Source organism: Schistocerca americana, chromosome 2 (genome assembly GCF_021461395.2).
Source record: "Schistocerca americana isolate TAMUIC-IGC-003095 chromosome 2, iqSchAmer2.1, whole genome shotgun sequence".
NCBI lineage: Eukaryota > Metazoa > Arthropoda > Insecta > Orthoptera > Acrididae > Schistocerca > Schistocerca americana.
The window spans coordinates 694,682,454-694,708,216 of record NC_060120.1 but is presented as its reverse complement, the minus strand read 5'-3'; the positions used below and the strand labels follow the sequence as shown (position 1 = coordinate 694,708,216).

General features: G+C 40.4%; 2 protein-coding genes across 7 annotated transcripts in view; one reads left to right on the top strand and one right to left on the bottom strand.

Annotated features, from left to right (window-relative positions):
* Positions 1-6,593, bottom strand: part of LOC124593519 (aspartate--tRNA ligase, mitochondrial) — a 146,484-nt gene extending 139,891 nt beyond the window's left edge. For all 3 annotated transcript variants that reach the window (XM_047131938.1, XM_047131941.1, XM_047131939.1), the window contains exon 1: positions 6,396-6,593. The gene's annotated coding sequence lies outside the window, so the exon portion shown is untranslated. The remainder of the gene's footprint in view (positions 1-6,395) is intronic.
* LOC124593554 (lactoylglutathione lyase) overlaps positions 6,564-25,763 on the top strand; it is a 124,225-nt gene continuing 105,025 nt past the window's right edge. The window contains exon 1 of one of the 4 annotated variants that reach the window (XM_047131944.1): positions 6,564-6,677. Coding sequence is in view for 1 of the 4 variants with exons in the window: in XM_047131942.1 (XP_046987898.1) it covers positions 6,986-7,007 (22 nt within the window). In the remaining 3 variants the exon portion in view is untranslated. The other 3 variants (XM_047131942.1, XM_047131946.1, XM_047131943.1) reach the window with 3 other exon arrangements.

Below are 25,763 nucleotides of genomic sequence, written 5' to 3'. Positions count from 1 at the left end.
CTTCTCTCACTGACAACTTTTATTGAATCAGGCTTTTAAAAACAACAAAGGACCTCAAGTGCATTTGCACAGCTAACAGCAGCTTATTGCGGGATTTCAAATAATGAAATGAAATGGTGTGATGGACCTCAACTACGTACCCTCAGACTCAGAGCTGCAATATTAAAAGCTTTGGCTGGTTTCGTTGTCCAGGGGTTGGGATACGTAGTTGCCGCATTACAGGCCAAATACTGCTAAGTCTACAGTATATGATAAGAATACACACATGAATCGAATGGTCGAAGGTTTCTATCACTCGGAAATTGCGAATTATGAATGTGACATATAAATTTTTAATGAAAGATTGCAATTAAATAAAATCTGCAGGTACTATCTCAACAACTTTAAATGATGAGTACGATAGTACAAGTACTTTTGAGAATGCAGTATATTTCTGCAAATCAATTATTGGTGTTGATGATCCAGCATTTAAATAAAATATAAGTTGAATAACAGGGAAACAATAGATTCCTACTTCAAGAAATTAGTTATGACGAAAAACATAGCTCGCGAGATATTCACTTTTGAATGTATACTACGTCTTCACTGCAGAAGCCAGGGAAATCACTCAAGAGCACAGGTCGGCACTCTGAAATATCTCTGTCCTCCGTGACCACACACAAACTGCTCCACTGTCCAAGTCTTTCCGCCGACTGTGCGTCCGTCGTGCCGTACCGTCCCGGACTCGTGGTGTCCTCTCCCGTACTGTCCCGAACTGTCTCTCGTGTCCTCCCCCGTACTCCATGCTCCTCCCCCATTTCCATACAGTCTTTCCATTAACGAATGCTTGGCTAGAGAGCTCCCGCCATGTCTTCGAGCCAATGCACACTCACAGACATATTAAAACGCATTCGAAATACTGGATTTACATTTAAATAACTTGAAATTAAATAAATATTCCTACATCTGGACAATAAACACGCTCTAACATACATTATTAAATACATAAACAAATTACATAAACATACATCAAAGGAATAGAAATGTCTGCCATTAAGGTTTCACAAAGTCCGCCATCTTTAGCTCTCCCGGCATGTCTCCTTCATCGACACAGCGTCATCATGGAATTCCTAGCCACACGGCTGCTGGACCCTTCTTGCTTCAGCCGACGTCCGGCACCACGTGATCGGCCTACCGAGCAGCCCGCGCCCACCGAGCGGCCCGTGCGGCCATGCCAACTCCGAACTTAGAATATTTTCAGGGCGCCACAAGTTGCCCGTTACCTCATATTACCATACTAAGTGGAGGCAACTGCTAATATTCAAAATGTATGAGTAATATCACGTGTTAAAACTGGAAACCTCATAAGTTCTATGTTAAGCGATAGAATCTTCCAAGTTCTAATGAGCAATAAGATGAGCAATCTAATAAAGCATAATAATAATAATAATAATAATAATAATAATAATAATAATAATGACCTCGTACACGGATCAATGCTAGCCCCCTTACCTTTTTTCCTTGTATACAGCAGACAAGCCTAAGGAAATTTGGATATGCTGATGACTGGGCTCTTGCTGTGAGTCACAAAGATTTGGGTGTTACTGAGTTTGTCTTGATAGACAACCTACAAATTGTTGGCAAATACTTCCATAATTTAGGGTTACATCCAAGTGTTACCAAAACAGAACTCATCAGTTTCCACCTTAACAACAAGCTCGCCAACAACGAAATATAACCGAGCGAGGTGGCGCAGTGGTTAGACACTGGACTCGCATTCGGGAGGACAACGGTTCAATCCCGCGTCCGGCCATCCTGATTTAGGTTTTCCGTGATTTCCCTAAATCACTCCAGGCAAATGCCGGGATGGTTCCTCTGAAAGGGCACGGCCGACTTCCTTCCCCATCCTACCCTAATTCGATGAGACCGATGACCACGCTGCCTGGTCTCCTTCCCCAAACCAACCAACCAACCAACAACGAAATAAATGTATATTTTCAAGAGGAACCTCTGAGGCATAACAGAAGCCCGCATAATCCAAGGATCATTCTTGACAGGACGCTCAGCTTTAAAGTGCTCTAGTTGAAAAGTGCCACTAAAATGAAGAGAGGGAATAACATCTTGCGGAAACTTGGTGTTACAATATGGGGTTCATCTGCTAATCTTGAACTGGTGTAGCCCTTGGCAGAATATTGTGCTGCATTCTGGATCAACCGCCCATACACCAGATTCATCAACATACAGTTCAACCAGACTATGCACCTTATTCAGAAACATTCCAACTTCCAGAACGCCTATTCTCAGCCATATAATTCCCCCAATTTAGCGGCGAGAATCTGCTCTTTCCCCCTGTACCCGAGGACATTGCTACATTCAATAAAAACAGACTTTCCCATCGTCTGCTTCTACAAGATGCCTTTTTTTTATGGACAGTGGAGTAACTATAACATACCAAAGGGCAAGAATATGGCATAACAACTTAAGATGCCCTGTATCTTGTCCAGTCACCAGATTTTGAAGAGCACGGTAAGAGTTGTCTGCACTCAACCGAATAAGGACAAATAGTGGAAGACGTACAAGTGGGGATTAGCAACTTCAGAGAGCTGAGACTGGTGCAGAGTGACAAACTGTGCAGCATATCATATATGCATGCTCAAAACAATCGTTCTCAGGAATGCACAGGAGTCCCTAATGGCAACAGACATAGACTGAATATAATCAGCTGCAGGGTACATGTCTGTATGCTTCTGTGGTTTGTACTTATTGTAAAATTGATCAACTTATAATTAGGAAGTTATGTGTGTCTTAAAACTGTGTGTATGTGTGTGTGAAAAAAATGTTTTTCTTGTATGATGTGATACTAGCCATACACTAAATACATAAAATCTAGGTTGACAAACTCGAAAGCCTTGGACAGGTCACACAAGAATCTGCAGACGCATTTTAATCACAGTAGGGATTTATCAAATACAACACACAGGATGGCCCTTATATAACCATGATGGTGCCTATGTATCCTTACAGAAACCCCATAAGAACTTTTTTTATTATTTTCACTTCTCTGATGCTATTCTTGATTTCCCTACGTTTGATGGGAGTTCTGTGCACATGATTGACGTCGATACTGCTGACTTTATGCAGATGGTGTACTATTTCACTCACTGAGCCTTTAAAACCAGTTTCTCTGCAGCTGTTAAAAATGTCTATTGAGGATATTATAGACTTCCTCAATGTTTTTATCATATTTGCACCATGGCGTTTTTATATCAGACAGGACTATTTTTTTCTCACTCTTCCAAAAACCAAAAAATATGAATAACATCTCCATTGTCCAGTGTCACAGAATATATTTTTCCACTGCCAGCAAATGAATCGGAGGTAGCAAAAACAACACACATTCTTAATCCCATAAACACAGAACATCTTGATGAAGTACCTACTTGTGTAGTCAAGCAGTGTAAATATCAGTTAGTGAGACCTCTGATTGTTTTTACAAACTCAGCTACGCAAAATAAGAATTTTCCTCAATGCCTTAAAAAGTGTAAGACTGTGCCCATTTATAACAGTGGTGATAAGAAAAATCCTGCAAATTATAGGACAATTAACGTCACACCTGTCTTCTCTAAAGTTGTGGAAATGGCCTTAAAATAATATTAGACATCAGATGGCAAGTATCAATGTATCATAGTCCTTAGATTGTTGTTATTCCAACCTGTTGTTTCCATTGTTTGAGAATATCAGATTTTATAGATACAACTGACATACTTAATGTAACACAACATGGTTTTATAAAATGTAGATTTACTGCCACAGCCAAAGAAAACATTGTAGCTCATGATACTGGGGTCTCTGATGACAAAAGTCTGTGGCGTTTTCTTGACTTTTCAAAGGCATTGGATTGTGTTATGTCACAACAGACTAATACACAAACTGAACTGTTAAGATATTGGGTGCACGGCAGCTGACGTCATAAAATCATTTGTAGAAAACAGAGAGCAGTGTGTAGAAAGCAATAAAGTACAAAAAAAAGTCACGCTACTGTAAATGTATGCTCTAACATTCAGGTAGTACAGTTTGGTGTGCCTCAGGGATCAGTTCTGAGACTCCTATTTTCACTCCAAGTGTACACAAAGTGCCATCACTAGTAGGTGACAATATTGTAATGTTTGTTATACACTCAAATAAGAGAACATACATACAATTGCAAACAAATAAAACTACAAACAGTAACTACCTCGAAATAGACAATTCAGTTCTCAAAAAAAGTAGAATATCACAAATTTTTGGATGTCACCATTGATAAATACTCAACATAGGAGGACCATATCAGCTAAGTATGAGCGCTCACAAATAAGCCCTAGCATATCCTTAATGAGAAAGATATCTAGGACAGTTAATACAGACATACTGCTGACAGTGTACTATGGCCTAATCTACCCCCACTTAATGTACTGCATTATAGTTAGATTAGAATCAGTTTTTGATCCATGGACCCAAAAATGAGGTGATTCTCATGGGTGTGGAACAACTCAGAAAGTATAACATAAAAAACCAAACATTTGTATGTAATACTCACTTCCCGGATCATTTTTCAGGAGGTTGTCAAAACAGGTGAGCACATTACAGTAAACTGAAGCTGCTAAAATTTGCTAAACTAATACACTGTCAGAATGAAACAGTTATGCACTTTTGCTAAATTTGTCCCACAATATATATTATCTCGACTGTTGTTACCATGTGCTGTCAAAACTGAAATGTGACAGACTTTTTAATTAAGCTGGTCTAACAGTCGCTATTAAGATATTCATCTATAGAGTAGAAGGAGTTGCCTATCAAAAAATCTTTCAAACTCTATTTCAACTGTGCTTTACCTGAAACCAAGCTTTTAATGGTTGCCGGCAGTATATTGAAAATGTTCGTTGTTGAATATTAGATCCATTTTGGACAAAGGGAAGTGATTTTATGTCTTTATGAAGATTGTTCTTATCCTAGTACTGGTTAGACTACATATTGCACTATTGGTTGGAAACTGAGATACGCTACTTGCAACAAATTTCATTAATGAATAAATATACTGAGAAGGAGTGGAATACAAAGTTCCTTGAACAAAGATGATCTTGAATTTACACCACAAATGAGTCTTATTAAACGCTTTTGTATGCTAAAATCTTTTGCTTGGTTTGAGGGATTGCTCCAGAATATGATCCCATATGACATAATACAATGAAAGTTAGCAAAGAATGCAAGTTTTTTTTATATTTATATCTCCTACATCTGACATCATTCTCATTGCAAATACAGACTTGTTCAGGGTCTTCAGCAATTCTGTGGTATGCCCTTCTCAAGCATATTTATTATCAAGTTGTAATTCCAGAAATTTAACACTTTAACCTCTTTAAACTGCATGTCTCCATGTGTTATACACATGCAGGAAGGAAATCTCTTACAGGTTCTTAACTGCATATAGTGGGTCTTTTCAAAGTTTAATGGCAGTGAGTCAACTTTAAACCATTTATTAGTGTCACTGAAAATTTGATTAGCAGTCATTTCTAAATCTGTCCTTGACCTGCTACTTATTGCAATATTTGTATCATGAGCAAACAAAACAAACTGAACATCTGACAATGTAACAGATGAGAGGTCATTCATGAACACAAGAAAAAGCAATGGAACCCTGAGGAATACCACCTGTAATTAATTCCCAATCAGATGAAGACTGACTGCTTACTGCACGGGTATTTCATAATGACATCCTTTCTTTCCTGTTAGTTAGGTAAGACTCAGACCATTTCATGCATTGCCAGTGACACTGTAATATTCTAACTTACTTAAGAGAATGCGGTGAATCACACAGTCAAGGGCTTTTGACAGGTGACAGTAAATGCCAGTAGCCTCTAAATTGTTATCTAACTAATTAAGTACATTCCTAGTGTACGTGAAAATAACTTACTCTATGTCGGAACCCTTAAGGAACCCAAACTATGACTTGGACATTATATTATTTGCGGGTAGATGCTTGAAGGCAACATTTTCAAATATCTTTGAAAAAGCCAGCAAAAGTGAAATTGGTAATTAGTTTGATGGTATCTCTCTATCTTCCTTCTTGTAAAGAGGCTTAATTTCAGCATATTTTAGTCAGCCTGGAGATGTTCCGCTGGTAAGAGTGTGAGCGATTACACAAATAACTTAAAATAGAAGTCAACTCACATGAGCACTTTTTGATTAACTTCACTCTGAGCTCAAACATAACGAGATATCTTGAACAGAATGACCTCCTTAATGCCAACCAGCACGGTTTTCGAAAATATCGATCATGTGATCTAAAAGAAATCTGGGTAACGTTAATCAATCTCATTTCAAAAATATTAACTACCGCTGGTAAATGTGTTTCTCTAGCGGTATAATTGATTACTCACCTCTTCTTGATTAGTTTGAAAACTAATTACAGCTCTTAGGCAGATAATGGACGGACGCTATTATTGCTCATCGAGATTTTGTATTTCACACGGATTAGTGGCGTTTTGTTTACGACCTTACCTCACAGGCTCACATAACAAACACCGGTGCCCACTACTTGTCAAACCTATGAACAACTGCATGCCGCTCACGCTTTGAAATGCCTTCAAAGACCTTGGGTTGAGTCATTTCTTGCAGTTGAGTTTACGATCAGTTGTTTCGCTAAGGGACATCAGGAGTGGGTATGTTGTACGTTGTTAGGTTTTATGTGGTTTCAAGTGAATTGCATTAGTTCTTGTATCGCAGTGGTTGCCACTGGAAATGTTTAATTTTTTAATATCACATTTAGAAGGCGTACTGTAAGACTTCAGTCATCAACAACGTACAGACTATAACAAAAATAAGATATTCACTCGCTTAATATTCAGGATGTTATTACTTATACTTAATTATTTTCATTATTTCCAGTTAATCATTCATCTCAATATCCCAGCCTGATAGTAATACAGTGCTGCTATTATAATCTCTTTAAAGATAAACAATACGATGAATGTATTCTTGTCTTCAGAAAGGTATTATCATTGTTGTGTAAAGCTATGTTTTTGAAGTGTTTAATTTTTGCTGCTGTTCTGTGAAAATCAAACGGGTTTGCTGATAATTTACGACGCGATTGGCATTGCCCTGCCGTACGACAACAGAGAAGCCGTATGTTATAGAAAACAATTCAGTGTTAAGCAAAAGTTGTTCACTTAACGATGGTATTGTGTAAAATGGGCTATTGAGGATGGGCGCTGATGACCTCGCTGTTTAGCGCCCGTACACCTCAAACACACACACACACACACGCTATTGAGGAAGCACATGGCCACGATGTGTGCAAAAGTTCATCGAATACTAGGAGAGAGTGACAGGAACAAACAAACAAAATTCCCTTTTTTAACAGTCGGTAAACTGTGTTTGTACCGCCAGTGGAGATTTCTGCTTGTTTTTTAATTGTACGGTCTACTTTCTGCAAAACTCCGTATCTTAAAAGTATTTAATCCTCCTACCATTTGTTCTGGTATCTGTTTTATAAATCACATATATTTTATGGAGCCTGTTGCCACACTATTGGCTTGATTTGAATTAAAGTATTTCGTAGCCTTCAGAGATTAGTATTTTTAATTGTTCTCGAAAGGCTTACTATGTAACAGTCAATTTTACAAAATACAGCTTGAAAAATCATTCATGTAACTTTTCCCATGTTGACTGTTGAGTCATCCGCTGCCATTGCCACTACATGTGGTCTGTAGTACCTGGCTACTGCAGCAATGTAAAGAATGGTAATATAACTTGAAAAAAAAATCAGTACTTTGTTTGAATCATACTGCTCTTGTAAATCTTACAGAAAAGTAGGTGACATCAATATAAAGGACAGATTCAAATTGCTTCAGGCAAATTCCAAGAGGTTTCCTTAAAATAGGCAATGGCCATTTCTGGCTTCAGACACACACACACTCTGTGTAGAAAGGAAGTCAGCATTGGCAGTGAGAGTTGGGGAAGGGTGGCTGATTGAGAAGAAGTAGTAGTGGGCCTAAATGATAGGAATGTGCTCTGGTGAGGTCATTCTGGATGCAGATGGGGGAGTATTGAACAGCACACAGTGATGTGAAAGAGTGGATTTGGTGTGGTAGATAGAACAGAGGAAGAGGGAGACCTTGGAAAGAAGCCTCTGCCCCACAGCCATTTCCACCGTTACTTCTTTGACTGTGAGCTCACTTATCCTGCACTCCTCTTTCTATATTCTATTTCCACTTCGCATAACACTCCTCTGCCTCTGACCAGGTCAATGCCACCAGTGCCATACTCCTACCCTTTTGGCCTGCTGCCTCTCTGTCTCAGCTGTGAGCCACCCTTGCCCAACCCTCCCACCAGCTCACCACCTCTTTATCCCACTTATCTAAACCATCCTACATAACTTCTTACTGCAGTCGAGCTGCAATGTACTCAGTTCGTGACCGAGCGAGGTGGCGCAGTGGCTAGACACTGGACTCGCATTCAGGAGGACAACGGTTCAATCCCGCGTCCGGCCATCCTGATTTAGGTTTTCCATGATTTCCCTAAATCACTCCAGGCAAATGCCGGGATGGTTCCTCTGAAATGGCATGGCCGACTTCCTTCCCTAATCCGATGAGACCGATGACCATGCTGTCTGGTCTCCTTCCCCAAACAACCAAACCAAGCTACTCAGTTCGTAAACAAAGTGAATCAAAACTCCTCCTCCCCCCCCCCCCCCCCCCCCCCCCGAAAGCTCCACCTTGACAAACCCCTAGCCCCTAGTTAATATGCATGTCTGAAGTAGGAAAACATAGGCCTAATGGTTGCATTTTAACTTTGATATCTAAGTGCTTCAGTTTATTTTAATTTGTTTATTCTGATTCTACTGAACATTAGGCACCTGAAGTTGAGCACTTGCCAGTCTTTCTATCCCTTTGTGGTGTTAATCCATACATTGCTGCTGGGTGACTTAAGCCTTATTTGGGATATATAGAGTAGTATTCAATACAAGTCATCGGCTTTGACAAAAGACAGGAAACCTGTAACAAACATCGTAAACAATGTAATGATTATAATGTGATGTTCTTAGTGATTTTTTTTTTTTTTTTTTTTTTTTTTTTTTTTTTTTTTTTTTTTTTTTTTTAATGGGCTAACCAAAAAATCAGTCGTCCACCACAACCAGGTTTTCTCAGTATCATGTTCATTGGCCTCGCCAACTCACAAACAAGCTGTTACTTTCCAACCTGACATAGACCTTTGGCAAATCTGCAGATCGATCTGCGTCACATATGGTGCCTTTCCCAACTGTCAACAACACTGTGTATATATTTGTGCACCAAAAGGTGATGTCACAGTAGCCATCAGCATAACATCACTGGCCAAAGTCGATGACTCGTATCGAAAATTATTTACATTGTTGTCATATTGTTTTTTCTGTTGTTGCTCAATATTACAAACTTCGCAAAATTTCTGAAACAAGCGGTAAGAGTTAATTACTATAAACTCGCATTACATATCACAGAATTTGTTAGTAAAATATTTTAAATTATGCGAGAAAGTTATAGACTTAGATTGTTCTCTGTCAAGTGGACCGATGGTCCCCTACTAACAATTGCCATTTTGCGAAGGTGGTCCCATTGTAATGATAATAAGCTGTACAAAATTTGAAGTCAAGATTTAAAAAGAAAGGTGTGTGAAGTGTGAGGAACTGCAAAATATCATGCAAAGCGCTACGATAGTCTTGACCAGGTTTAACACTGCTGAAAATCAAAACTAGAGAAATTTAAGGAATGTGTTGGGAATAGATACCGAGCTTTCTGTATTCAACACACTGTGAAAATTTCAAGGCTTTGTTGTTTACCATTTTTGTGCTACCCAAGGTCAAAGTGGGTAAAAATTAATCATGACATTATTGAACTATTGTGAAGTGGAAATTTTTTTTGACAAACAAAGTGTATGAAGTTTCCATTATACGGTCTGCGGGAAGTTATGCCTAGCTGCAGCAGTTATTTGAGACCAGGGCTATTCTAGAAGTAGTGCAAGCTGTGGTGTCTTAATGTTGAATCTTCCTATCTTCAGTTTCATTTAGTTTTGATTCATGAGAAAGAACGGTTTCATAAGGTTTAATTTGTTTTGGAGACTGGATGAAGTTTAAAAAATGAGCTTAAAAATGCTACTACCAAACATCCAGAAACCACCACCTTAATGATTGCATTTTTCTGGCCTACAAGAAAACTAAAAATGTAATTATTATGTTCATTAATTGATTTATGAAGTACAGTTTTGCAATAAATGTAACACATTATTTTTCTGGCTAAATTTTTGTCTTTGGAGAAAGTTGTAAACCCTGTGATTGTACTTGGGTTAAGCCAATCAGAAACAGCGCTCTGACTACAAATTTCACATCGTTCTTGACAAATCTTGTCCTTTATGCAGTCTTGTGAATCTTGTTTCAAGTTTTTGAATGTTAGAGGAGAAATACCAAGACAATGTACTTGGGTTGACCCAGTTTGTAGTTTCCATGTTTTCATCCTCTTCATCTGAAGCCTCAGAGGAGGACAACGAGCAGTATTTGTATCTTGAATCTATTACTTCATGTTGACTGCAATAGCGAATTTGTTCAAAAGAAACTTAAATCTTCTAAACATATAGCAATAGAATTGCGTAGGCTTCTGCGACCAGTCAGAAGGCCACCACAACCATGGCCAAAACATTGGTTTCTCCAGTATAGCATTCTACATTATTATGTGGTATAGTATTCAAAAAAATGTTTGTCATGTAAGAGTAGGTTGTAAATATTTGGCAGTGTGTCTTAAGAATTTCAAGCTCATTTTTTAACCTTATCCAGTAAGTCTAAAAAAAATTTGTTGTTCAAAATGCTCTTTCCCATTACACAAAAAGTAAATAAAGGTGACAACATTTTGCCTTATGACATCTGTGTTTGCAGAAATTTGGTGCAAAATTTTTAGATGGCATGTTTGTAAATAGTAAAAGTTCTACAATACAAATGTTTACTGCAGCTTGATAAAACTGATAACATGCAACTTTTCTGCCGAACTTCCAGTGTTCAATCAGTATGACTTGTCAAAAAAAAATTTTTTGTCACTAAATGGTTGTAAAAATTGTCTCAGTTGTTTTTCTCTCCCTATTTTTCCTCATACGGCAGGAAACGGCGAATGAGAGAGTATTAAAATTTTAACCATTTGCTGTACCTCTAATCCAGATATTACCTTTACAGTGCTAATAGTTTCAGTTTTAGGTCACCTTAAATTTTGCCAAAATTGGCACTGAATTCGGACAACATTTCGTAGGCCTACACTGAAAGCCTGAAAACCTATTATTCCTTAGTAAACATCTTTTTAATCAAATTAGATATGGTCAGGAGAGGACTACACATAAATTGGTCCACTTAATGTGGAATAAATTGCCTTTCATATATTGCATCATTTTGATTTTTTGCTTTGCTCAGTAATTTTGTTTTTTGAAACAGAAATACTCATTAAAATAGTTTCAAAGATGTGGAAAAATAGTTGAAATGTTGTGTTACATTATTCATGTAAATGGGACATCAAAGTATAAATTCAAAGTTTGACTAAATAAATGCATATCATGAATTCTTATGCTGCATATCATGAATTCTTATGCTGTCCCAATGTTCAGTTTCATGTTCCTGAATACTGGTCCTAGATTTTAAAGATATACCATCATCAGCAGAGAACATTAGCTCCATATTACCAAAGTGACTTAAAAAACCAGCATTTTTCATGATAGCTTCACTGTCAAAGGAAAATGAGTTACGTGAACTTAATCAGCTGTTTGTATCTCCTGCATTTCATAACCAATGATAAACTTCCAGTGAACGAGGAGGGCATTAATAGTGACCACTGATAAGGTTATCAAAAATTTGAATCCTTGCCAACTCTCACAGAATCCAGATCTGTGAGGGAAGTGTGTTAGTGAGGAACGTACATTACATTTCATTGTATGGTAAGATGATGTCAGAGCTGTGTAGTAACACATCTAGTGTTTGCCAGCAGTGCTAGCAATTGTGTACCAGACATAACCATAAATTAATATTGACTTGCTGTTTTTGCAGTCACAGTACTAAGGACCTTAGAAAGCAAAGAACTACAGGATTGAAAAGCAGTTCAGTCAAAGAGCTTTAAGGCCTATGTGTTTCTTTCACCTGATGCCTGCATCACTAATTTGATCACTGATGAGTAACAGTGTTAATCAAAAAAAAAAAAAAAAAAAAAATAGGCGTAATTTCAAATCAATCTCCTTCTGAACTAACCAAATGTGTATATTAATCAAACTTTTTCATGTTACCATTGCTATCACCTCTGCCATCTCAGTGCAAGATTTGGTTTTGGCAACTTTATAGGTTTTTCTGTTGTATGGTAATTTTCATCTCATATAGACCACCAAAAGATGACTAATGCATTTTTACAGTTGTCCTTCATTTCTTTTCCAAAAGACATTTTAATTTCACATTCTCTGAGACCTGAACTAGATTTTCCCACATTAAATGAGAATTTCTTCTTTCTGGGATGTTTCACTGGTACTTTCCACACCTGTCTCTTACCCACTGCAAACGTGGACCCATAGCATTATAAATTTAGTTATGGACTTGAATGTTGCTGTACGGCTCGTGTAAAGAGAACATTTTCTAACAATATACCAAGATAACCAAAACACAGCAAATTAACACTTCATTCTAACAAATAGTTAATACATATCCAATTTATTTTATAAAATAGTGTCCATAACACCATCGTTTTTATTTTATTTGAGCTTAAACTTCTAACCTCCTATACTCACTCGGATTGTGAAAAAACGTTGTGGAATGTTTATGAAACATCCATTATGTTGCATTTGTTTCCACCGCAGCGAACTTACCAGTATGCCCCAATATAGTCAGAGATCACTGTGAACAGCCAGAACTTTTTCACCCCTAAAGTGTATGGATTTATTGAAATGGCTTTTATGTTTCGTTTTACATTGCGTACTCTTGATTTGGCATCTTTATCAGGAATGGTGGCCTGGCTGTAATATTTCTTACAAATGAATCCAGTATATGCCATCAAGTGTGTATGCCACAGAATTAGATTTTTAACTTCACCTTGCAGTGTATTTTCAGCTAGCTTGTTTTAAACCAGAATAGTCCCCTACAGAACATTGCCATTGTGACTAGCATGTATCAGAATGAGACATTGGAGAATCTTATTCCACACATTCAAACCACCAGACATTCATTTTGGATTATGTTAAGGTTTGTGTATCTGCTGATTTGTTCTCATGTCACCAATCCACAATCATTGTTAGGGATATTACACAAGTGATACACAGTCATTTCATACTGTGCACTCTGTCTGTATTTAAAAGAGTTTCTTGTAAGTCTTGACAATTAATTGTGACTCATCAGAGAACCGAAGAAGTCTCCATTTAGTGTGTTCCCAGTCATGATGTTCATCTGCCCAATGTCTTCACACATTATTGCGTCATTTTTCTAGTTAGGGGATTCCATGTCAAGTGGTCTACGAATCCATATTCGGCCGTCTTGGATTTTTTTTTGTATTTTCTATACAGGTTTGCTAGATGATCAAAGGAAGATTTCCAGCTCACAAATTACAATATTTTGTGAGAGAGTGCATCAAGTGAAGGTTAACAAAAAGTCACAGCGACATTAAAAATTTTTTTCTTAGTTTAAAGTGCGGTATTTCAGTGTGTAGTAGTGGTAAAGTTATAAAACATGGCAAACTGGTTGAACAGTTTGCATTGTGCTTATCTTTAACTTTGATGTCATTTGACTCATTATCTTTCCTCCAAGTGGCACTCAAAGTCTTGAAGAAGTACTGTCGTGATGTTGAGTGTGGCTTGGAGCAGACAAGAAAAATTAAATTACAAAAAACTTGCAGAATTTGCTTAGTGTAAACAATTCAACCATCTTACCAATTTTGAAATTTCTCCACAACTTTTTGTTGCCTTTCACTTAATAGGCTCCTACACAAAAAAGTCTCCATGCTTGTAGGTTGGATATGTGTGTACCATCCTTTGATCAATTAGCAAACTTGCACACAAAATCTGAACATAATCTGAAATGGCCAAGAAAGTATCCCTAAACCACTTCACAATGAAGTGCCTATTGAGTAGACACAAAATTAACTGGACAATTTGTGTTGGTATTACACATCATGTTGTAGTTGCGAGACTCAGTCTCAGTTGAATATAATTTTGCTGCTTGTCACGAGCACTAGGTAATGCACCATGTTGCTGTAAGATAACAAATTCGTTATTGAAGATTACTTTGGGACATCAGTGGTCGCTTGTTTAGCTTCATTGAGAGAAACAAAGTTCTAGGTTCACAATCAAGCTGTTGTTATACTTTCTGATCAAACTTCCTACTTAGTTCTAACATAACATAAAAATTATGCTTGTTAATTGAGATGAGGAAAATGGTTTTATTGGCTTGGAAGAAAAGAGAATAGTGATTAAAAAATAAACTACCTCAGTATTGCAACAATCGTAATAGAGGGAGAATGATTTCTTTTGTGCGATTAAGACTGAGTTTCGAAGATGGTCTTCATTCTGACTCAGTTGCTGATACAGCATTCTCATTAGTAGTCAGAACACAAAAATATAATTTTGTTATTAAAAGGGCAGATTGTTATTTGCCATATAAAGGAGACAGCGAGTCTCATACAGTCACAATGAAAAGATTGCTACACATTTTATCGTTCGGCCAGAAGACCTTCTTCTGAAGTGGGAAACACACACACACACAAAACCTCTGTCTCTGGCCACTGCAGCTCGTGTGAAAGTGTGTTTTTTCTACTTCAGAAGAAGGCCTTTTGGCCGCAAGCGAAAATGTACAGCAGTCTTTTTCGTTGTGCGTGACTGTGACTCATTGTGCCCTCTGTTTGATGAGTAGCAGTCTATCCTTTCATAACATTGTTGTTATTCCACCCTGGATTTTCCAGGAAGCTTCCTGTGTATGCCGTGGAGCATATGCCCGCCATGACTGGGGCACGAGGACTCCGGGCAATGGATATCCAGGCAGGTAACCATGGCTGTGGTTGGCTAGCACCCATGGGGAGAGCCGCCATTCAGAGTGGGTGGCACGAAGGCAAATGAAGCAGCCAGAACTTTCTCCCACTGGTGGCCGCATGGTCGCAACGGCGTCTCCTGAAGGAAAGGATTATACAAAGAGGTGAAATACTAACCCATAATGTTTCCTACCCTGGATACGCAGTGGGAGGAATTTTGGGCTAAGGGACAAGGAGAGACACACTCCCCCCAATACTTAATTTGTTCTGGGACCAGTGGGGATTCTTTTTTGCCACAAAGCCACTATTCTTCATTGAACACCTAAAGGACAGGTTTGGAGAAGTAGCAGCAGTTTCAAAAATGAAAAGTGGTTCAGTTCTGATCTAAACGGCATCACCCACTCATTTGTGGGCGCTGCTCACGTGTGACAAGCTGAGTGATGTTCTAGAAACTAACACCCTCCCACCTTCCCATAAAAGTTTCAAAACAGTACAGGGTATCATCCTCCACAACAACCTCCGTTTACAGACTGATAAGCTACATGCCAGTTGGGAGTGACGGGTTGGGAGTGACGGGTTGCACATTTTGTCTGTGGTGTCCAGTGAGGACCAGATGCCAATAGGCTTGATACTGGGGTCTTCATCTTGGCCTTTGAAGGCGACTCGCTGCTGAAAAGGTCAAGGTCATGGTGTACAATGTGATGTAAACCGTATGGTCCCCCTTCCACGTGGTGCTTCAAATGCATTAATTTCAGGCACGTGTCCTCACTGTAAAGCCAGCCCTGTCTGTAGAAATTGGTGTCATTTGCACACAAACACTCCTCATGCCCCTCTGGGACATTGATCCCCAACCCCTAGCCAGAGAAGCAACACCCTCCTCCGATGTCTCTCATGAGGAGGGAACCCTTAGGATGCTCCCCTCTCAGGATTCTGCTGATATCTGTAACTGGATATTTGCCCAACGGCTGATAGAGCCACAGGTTGCTAGTTGTAGGGCTTCACATTCCTGCTCAGTCCCTGAAACTAGGGCAGACAAGCCCTCGTGGACATTGATGTCACCCAAAGAGAAGAGACACAAAAAGAAGACCTTCGAGGTGGAGGAGGATCTGGTGGTTCCAACACCACCACACCCTGCATATTCTGTCTCTGTACCCAAGGCAGAGTTCATTGTGGCCCATGTGGCACCCGATCCCCCCACACAACCTGATTCAGAACCAGTGTGAATTGATACTACACCCTCGCAAGCTGTGGCAGCAGGCGACACTGGGGCATGACCTGCCACATTGGTCCCTTCACACCCCTACAGGATACCAATAATGTGGTAGGCCTACGCCAGTGGAACTACAGTGGTTCTTTCCACCACCTGGCTGAGCTATACATCTCATGTGCATTTCCTCTGCTTTCTGCTTTGCACTCCAGGAAACTTGGTTCCCAGCAATGCAAAACCCTACCCTCTGTGCTGTCAAGGCTACTTTAAGAATCAAACTGGCGATGACAGAGTGATGGGTGGAGTTCGCATTCTGGACGCGTGTCTGTAGTGAACACATGCCACGTGATATGACTTCGGAGACTGTGGCTATCTGTGTGAGGATGTGTTTGGATTTTACTGTCTGTAATGTGTATCACTCTCCCGATGGTGATGTGTCTTTAACCATGTTGACAGCACTGATTTCTCAGCTCTCCCCCGCCCCCTCCCCCTCCTCATTTTTGGTGACTTCAGTGACCACAAGACCACAACTCTTTTTGGGGCGCAACTATGATCACAGAACTGGTAAAGCTATCGAAGCTTTGCTCGCAGAGTTCGCTCTCAGTCTCATGAATACTGGTGCCCCCATGCACTTAAGTGTGGCATCTGTACCTTATTCGTCCGCTGATCTTTCCATTTATAGCCCTGTTCTTCTCCCCTCAGAAATGGTTCAAATGGCTCTGAGCACTATGTGACTTAACTTCTGAGGTCATCAGTCGCCTAGAACTTAGAACTAATTAAACCTAACTAACCTAAGGACATCACACACATCCGTGCCCGAGGCAGGATTCAAACCTGCGACCGGAGCGGTCACTCGGCTCCAGACTGTAGCGGCTAGAACCGCGCGGCCACTCCGGCCGTCTCTTCTCCTCTCCACTTTGGAGAGTCCGTGATGACCTGTGTGACAGTGAACGTTTTCCATCATCCTGTCCCTCCCCCTCTCTCAGTATCACTTTCCCAGACAGCCACCCAGTTGACCTCTCAACAATGCTGGCCAGAGAATGCCTTTGTCTCTGCCATCTCTCTTAGCACACTGCTAGGTGCAGTTGTTGATGCAGCTGTCCAGACCATGTAGCATTCTGTTGGCAGTGAAGGCAACACCTTGGTGGGCTTCAAAAACTGTCTGGCCATTAGAGATCACAGGCAGGCTCTCCAGCACTGTGACTGACATTTATCAATAGAGCACATCGTTGCTTATAAATGGCTGCATGACTGGAGTCTCTCACCTAATAAAATAACAGAAACAAGGATACTGAGAATGGTATGTTACTACCATTGGACCATGTATCCCTTCTTTGTAATTTTGGGCAGTGGTTTGAGAGGGCACAGGTGTAATGTGTATCTCCCTGAATGGTGTCTACATTGACCTAGGTGCTGTCACCCAACACTTAGCCCCGTGTTGTGCTTGAGCGTCTGTGCCTGAGAATCATCAGCTTGAATTTCGTGTTCTCAAACAGTGGGTGAAGCAGATTCATTTACCTTTAACCACATGTCACCTGGATCATATAATGCTCCGTTCAGTGAGTGTGAATTCCTCGGTGCCCTAGCCCTCTGCCCTGATAAGAGATTAGCACCAGACAGCATCCACAACCATATGTTCAGACACTTATCAATGGATTGCCAATGTCACATTCTTTTCAGTTTCAACAGTATCTGAAGTGAGGGTGAGCACCCAATTTGGTGAGGGAGAAAGTTTGACCAGTCCTGGTACTGAGACTGGATATACACCCCTTTGAGATGGACAGCCATTGTCTAATTAGTCTCACTTATGTTCTCTGCAAGTTACTTGAACATATGATGAGCCGGCAGCTGTGTTGTTCCCTTAAGTCTCGGGGTCTTTTGGCTCCATCCCGGGGCAGTTTTCACCAAGGCTATTGTACTGCAGACAATTTGGTCTGCCTGGAGTTTGCTATCCAGTCAGCGTTTGCTTGATGTCAACACCTTTTTGCTGTGTCCCTCAACTTGCAAAAGACTTATGGCACCACACGGTGTTATCACAACCTTGTTACCCTACAAGAGAGAGGTCTCCAGGGCCTGCTCCCTATTTTTGTCCAGAACATCTTAACCCCTTCTAACTTTCTGGGTTCAAGTTGGTGCTTTCCACAGTACCCCCCCCCCCCCCCCCCCCCCACATAGAAGAAAATGATGTCCCACAGGGCTCTCTATTTAGTGTAGTGTTGTAAAATTCCTGGGAATTTAAAATCGAAGAAATATTCCCAAGGAATATTGCCAGCAATATTCCCAAAATTCCTGGGAATTTATGATTAATTAGCAAGATAGCTCAAAAAACTGTTAATTAATAGGTAAAAGCAGTAATTATATGGTTAAACCAAACTCAAAAACTGAAAAATATTTTAAGATAAAATTATAATTAAATAAAATTCCTGGGAATTCACGATTTTAAAAACGAAATCGCTCAACCTAGTCACATGAAAGGTGCAGTGTACTACGTTTCTGCTGAACGCATGCAGCGTATTCTTCGTTCTTGCACCAGTAGGAATTCTTTAATCATCAGTGACTCGCTGAGTAGTCGACAGGCTATCAACCAGTGCTACCCTCGGCACCTACTGGTCGTGACTGTCTTGGATCTTCTTTCTGACTACCATCGAGCTGGATGGTTGGTCGTCTTTGTCTGTCCCCCAGGTTGCAGTGGGATCACTGGGAACAAACATGCCGACTGGCTAAGTTAACTACCAGGATTCTGACTTTGACAGTGGAGTATGAGTGTGACATCCAGTCAACCCTCTGCCATCAAATGTTGTAGTCTTGGAACACAGGTTGGTGTGTGCTGCTTTCTCCAAACAAAATGCGAGCAGTAAAGAGGATCACGACTGTGCGGCAGTCTTCCCTTTGTGCTTCGCACGAAGTCTGCTGTTGTCTGCCAGCTCCGCTTGGCTCCACATGGCTGACCCATGGTCACATCCTAAGATGTGAGGATATTGTTGGTTTAGTGCCCAAATGTGAGCACCTTACGGTGAAACCGTAAACTTGCTGACGCGGTGCCTCTGGTGCCAGCGGAAGGTGACAAAGTGGCTGACCTGGTTTTACATTTTACCTGTGAAGGTTGTTTCTGCTCCTCTCTGTAAAGTAGCCAAACTGGCCTCATCAGCCACTTGAGGGATTGTAGGGGTACCCCGTTGCCTGCTTCGATCAGGGCGCCCATGGCTGCCCTTGTTCAGTGGTCTGGCCTGGCTCCTTTCCTTCCCACCATATTAATTCTTCTTATTCGTTTACCTCTGTCATTGGTTCACTGTCTCATCATCATTGTTCACTTTGCTGAAATTTTATCACCTTGTCTGCATTGTTAGTATTCTTGTGGTAATATGGAGTGAGGAAACACCAGTCAAATGCCGAGGTTGCATTTCCCATTGCATAATGTCTTCCAGAGGCCTCCAGCTGCTTTTTTTGCGGAGCAACTCACCCACCTTCACTCTTTACTTCTCTCTCACTTCTGATTGCTTCTATCTTTTGGTTTTATTGGTTCTCGGTTACAGTCTAGTTCATCAGGATTCTATGTCCTTCCTCCCTGTGGTCTCTTCCCAGTTTGACGTATATGGGATGAAGGGACTGATGAGCTTGTAGTTTGGTCCCTTTAACCCCCATCAATCTAGTTCAGTCCATCAGACTAACGCCCCTATTACACGATGCACCTAAACTGTACACCTATGCACCAGCGCCCCAAGTTTGCATACCTGTAACTACAGGCTGGTTCATGTATACCTACTATACCATCCACGCAGGATATACCTGGCGCACATGTGCAGTAGATGGTAATAACGCACGAAACACAGATAGAACTGTTTGATCTCTTGTAAAGTTCTTCATTCTACCGCGCGAAGCACAAGGGGGACTGTGTGACATGTTGGAATGTCATTCATTCAAATTATTTATGTGAGCTCAAGGTTCCTATTTAATAAAAAATTGTTTTTTATTATTATTTATTAAGAAATTGTTATTGTCTTATGTAGGTTACTAACATTCTAAATTACAGATTCAGCAGTTAGTTTTATATTAAGACATTTGGTTACAAAGGTATATGTATTTGTACAGCATTTTGCACATGGAGGACCCACTTGTTTTTGGCGCTATTTCCCCGGCAGTGACAGTATATCCTCAAATTAGGGCAGAATGATGACGAAAACAAAGAGCCTGAGTTTGTTGAGTTCAACCCTGGCAGAAAAGAAGGGGCGGAGGGAGGGGATTATATTCAATGCTTGTGAAAGAACTAAGGCTCAAAGATCCGCAAGAATTTTGAAACTTCATGAGCATGGACATGGCCTGTTTCAAGAAGCTGGAAGTAGATAGAAGATGGAAGTAACAAGTGTGACAGTGTCATGAGGAAGGCTACCTCACATTTTCGAAAGTAAGAATTAAATCATATGGTTGTACGTTTTGAGATCATACCAGCCCAAACCACAAATAAAATACCAGTAAAAACCCTGTTATGTTGCAGGCTGGTTGTAACATTACGTTTCCTGGCGATTTTCTCCCCTATCACTGCCAGTTTCTAATTTCTGGAGTGCTGAAATAACACAAGAGGTGCAATCAACTCAAACATGAACTTTTGTAATTAAGGCATTACGATACAAATCGAAAATCACCATGTAACATTATATGCATATTACTCAGAAACAAACGATTGCCGATGTACATTATTATGATAAAGCGGGTCACACCTTTCCTCGCTATATGCCTGAATTAACACGCTTAACGCCTCATTGTGCACTTACTGAAAAACATGCGGAAAAATTTCCAAAACGAAAATCTGATATTAGCCACTATCCACCTAACAATAAGCAAATAACTAGCAGAAAGCGCTACAGTAGCCCCTTCTGCGCATGAGCAGGTTGATGGTAGTTCAGAACTGCTCTCTGTTCTGGCGCCCGGATAATGTGCTGCTAATTTTGGTAGGTTCACCCATTCTACTGCTAAACCAGTACCCTATGCGGCAGATCGGCGTGTAAAGCTGGTATTAAGCCAGGATCATACGATGTGCCTAAACCGAACACCTATGCACCAGCGCCCCTAACATGCATACCTGTAACTACAGACTGGTTCACTTCCAACCTATTACACCAACCACATGGAATGTATCTAGTGCACCTGCGCAGCAGCAGACGATATGCGCGAGTAGCAGGCGATACACGTGAAAAGAAAATAGAACTGTCTGATGCCTTGTAAAGTCATTCGTTCTTCTACGTGCAACACAAGTGCAACTGTATAATATACTGGAGCGTCATACGTTTAAATTATTTCTGTGAGCTCAAGGTTCCTATTTAATAAGAATTTTTTTACCATTATTTATTAAGTAATTGTTTTTCTCTCATGTAGGTTAGTACTGTTCTGAATTACAGACTCAACAGTTTTATATCATGACAGATTTATGTATATCGAAATTTACATTTATACAGCATATTGCACGTGGACGATCCACTTGTTTTTGGAGCTGTTGCCCTGGCAGTGACAGTAAATCTTCGGATTAGGGCAGAACGTTGACGAAAAGAAGGGATGAAGGCGGGAGGAATATATTCACTGTTAATGAAAGAACTGAGGCCCGAAGATATGCGAGAACTTCGGAACGTCATTAGGATGGACATGGCCTGTTTTGAGAAGCTGCTGTTAATGATAGAAGACGGATTTAGCAAATGTGACACAGTCATGAGGGAGGCTATCTCACATTCTCAAAAGTAAGAATTAAATCATATGTTTATACGTTTTATGACCATACCAGCCTAGATCACTGATGAAATATTGATAAATGCCTTGTTATGTTTTAGGCTGGTTGCAACATGACATTTTGTGGCAACTGGGGAATCTTTTAAGAGTCTGGCTTTTAGCCACAGAATAGCACAGCTCACCATTTCAAAAGTTGTTGTGGATGTATGCAGTGCAACTTGCAGCATTTGAAAGGACCAATACTTGTGTTATTTGTCCAAGTTCTGAATATACGGCATATAAGGTCTACTCAGAGTTTTTCAGTCCTTGTCTGTTGCTCTGGGCAAAACTGCATGGACTGCATCGCCTATCACTGCCAGTTTCTCTTTTCTGGCATGCTGAAATAAACAAGAGATGCATGAACTTTCATAAGTTAAAGCATTACGGTACAAATCGAAAATCACCATGTGGCATTACATGCATATTACTCAAAAAGAAATGACTGCCGCCATATCGTATTATGATTTCAGCAAGTCGCACGTACACCTTTCCTCGCTGTATGCCTGAATTGAGATGCTTAATGTCTCTTTGCTCCATTTCATTTCTAGAAATGAAGTAACCAATAGAAATAATGCTTTCACAAACAGCTAGTGTAAAAGAAAGTGTACTGACAAAAGAAAAGTTTTTTCACTGCATTTATGGGGGGGTGGGGGGGAACGCGGAAAACCCCCAACACGAAAATCTGAAATGAGCTACTAGCCATTAAGCAGTAGGCAAGTAACAAGCAGAAAACACTGCGGTAGCCCCTTCTGTGCATGCCACGCATTATCTCTGCCCAGTGTGCATGTGCGGATTGACGACAGTTTAGAACTGCTCTCTATTCTGGTGCACAGATAATGTGTCTGCTAATTTTCGGAGTTTCACCCATTCTACCTGTAGATGGCTGTCACGGTAGCCTAGTACCGTTCGCGGCGGAATGTCATGTAACACCTGTTTACATGACGATCCGCCGCGAATAGTACTGGTCTTGTGCGACAGCTGTCAAGCGGTAGAATGGGTGAAACTACGAAAATTAGCAGACACATTATCCGTGCACCAGAATAGAGAGCAGTTCTAAACTGCCATCAGTCTTTACATGCGCAGTAGGCAGAAATAACTCGCGCATGCACAGAAGGGTGTACCACAGTGCTTTCTGCTTGTTGTTCGGTTTTTGTTAGGCATCTAGTGTCTATCAGATTTTCATGTTGGGGTTCTTCTGCTCCCCCCCCCCCCCCCCCTCCCCCCAGCAAGCATGTTTCATAGATGTAGAAAAGAAACCTTATTTTTTTGCGGTAGACTCTTTTATATGAGCTGTTCGTGAAAGGATTTTTTCTTTTTTTCTGTTGATAGCTTCATATTCTAGAAATGAAATGGAGCCAAGAGGTGTTAAAAGTCCATGCAGTGAGGAATGTTGTATGTATGACCCACTATATCGTAATGAGGTAGTCGGAAATCTTTCTTTTTTTTTCTGAGGAATGTGCATATAACAGTATACGGTGATTTTTGATTTGTATCATAATGCCTTAGTTTATGAAAATTTTTGTTTGATTTGATTGCATCTCTTGCTTGATTTCAGCAAGCCTTAAAAGAGAAACTGGCTGTAAAAGGGAGAAAGTCCTTGCAGTTTGGCCCAGTGTGACACAAGAGGACTGCAAAACTCTGAGTAGCACGTATATATAGACTTAAAAGATTGCCCAGTCGCCAGGAAACGTAATGTTACATCCAGCCTGCAATGTAACCGGACATTTATCGGTATTTTATTCGTGATCTAGGCTGGTATAATAACAAAATGTGTGATCTTATGATTTAATTCTTACTTTCAGGAATATGAGACAGCCTCCCTTGTGACTGTCACAATGCTATTTCCATCTTCCGTCATAGACAGCAGCTTCTCGAAACAGACCATGTCCACCCTCACGAAGTTCCGAAATTCGTGCGGATCTTCGAGCCCCAGTTCTTTCATAAGCAGTGAATATAATCCCCTGTCTTTGTCCCTTGTTTTCAGCCAGGATCGAAATCAATGTCTGGCTTTTTGTTTTTGTCGTCGTTCTGTCGTAATCGAAAGATTTACTGTCCTTACCAGGGAAATAGCTCCAAAAAAAAGTAGGCCCTTCATGTGCAAAAGGTTGTATAAATACATATACCTGTGTAACCAAGCGTTGTAATATAAAACTAACTGTTGAGTCTGTAATTCAGGACAGTAATAACGTACATCAGAGAAAAACAATTACTTAGTAAATAATGATAAACATTTTCTTATGAAATTGGAACTTTGAGTCACACAAATAATCAGAACGGTTCCCCTTGTGTTTCATGCAGTAGAACGAACGACTTTAGAAGAGATTAGACAGTTCCGTTTGCATTTCATGCGTTATCACTGTCTACTGCGCATGCACGCCAGGTATATCCCGCGTGGGTGGTGTAATAGGTCTACATGAACCAGCCTGCAGATACAGACACACATGCTTGGAGTGCTGGTGCATAGGTCTACAGTTTAGGCGCATTGTGTAATACGGGCTTAATACCCGCTTAAGCTGTTCCAGCTGAAGTTTGAGCATCTGTGGGATCAGTGGGTAACAGTAGGCAGGGGTGGTCGAACAGCTGATGCCTTTGTGGACAGATAGTCTTATATGTGGCAGTAAAGCCCTGGTCTCACCCCCACAGGCACGGGTGGCGAAGTTGTTAGTGCATGCGCAGAGCTCTTGCAATATGGCTACATGGCAATCAGCCAATACTAGCTGCGCCTTCCCATGAGTGAGCTGACAGGTGTTCTGCAGCACCTTGGACTGTGCAAAACTTAAATATTTCAAATGCCAGGAAACAGCTATAATTGGTAATTGGTATATTTGTTCAGTGAAAGAAACCAAATAGCAGTTATAAGAGTTGAGGGGCATGAAAGCTAAACAGTGGTTGGGAAGGGAGTGAGACAGGGTTGTAGCCTCTCCCCGATGTTATTCAATCTGTATATTGAGCAATCAGTGAAGGAAACAAAAGAAAAATTCAGAGTAGGTATTAAAATCCATGGAGAAGAAATAAAAACCTTGAGGTTCGCCAATGGCATTGTAATTCAGTCAGAGACAGCAAAGGACTTGGAAGAGCAGTTGAACGGAATGGATAGCGTCTTGAAAGGAGGATATAAGATGAACATCAACAAAAGCAAAACGAGGATAATGGAATGTAGTCGAATTAAGTCGGAAGATGCTGAGGGTATTAGATTAGGAAATGAGACACTTAAAGTAGTAAAGGAGTTTTGCTATTTAGGGAGCAAAATAAACTGATGATGGTCGAAATAGAAAGGATATAAAATGTAGACTGGCAATGGCAAGGAACGCGTTTCTGAAGAAACGAAATTTATTAGCATCGAGTATAGATTTAAGTGTATGGAGTGTAGCCATGTATGGAAGTGAAACATGGATGATAAATAGTTTGGACAAGAAGACAATAGAAGCTTTTGAAATGTGGTGCTACAGAAGAATGCTGAAGATTAGATGGGTAGATCACATAACTAACGAGGAGGTATTGAATAGGATTGGGGAGAAGAGAAGTTTGTGGCACAACTTGACCAGAAGAAGGGATCGGTTGGTAGGACATGTTGTGAGGCATCAAGGGATCACCAAATTAGTATTGGAGGGCAGCGTGGAGGGTAAAAATCGTAGAGGGAGACCAAGAGATGAATACACCAAGCAGATTCAGAAGGATGTAGGTTGCATTAGGTACTAGGAGATGAAGAAGCTTGCACAGGATAGAGTAGCATGGAGAGCTGCATCAAACCAGTCTCAGGACTGAAGACCACAACAACAACAATA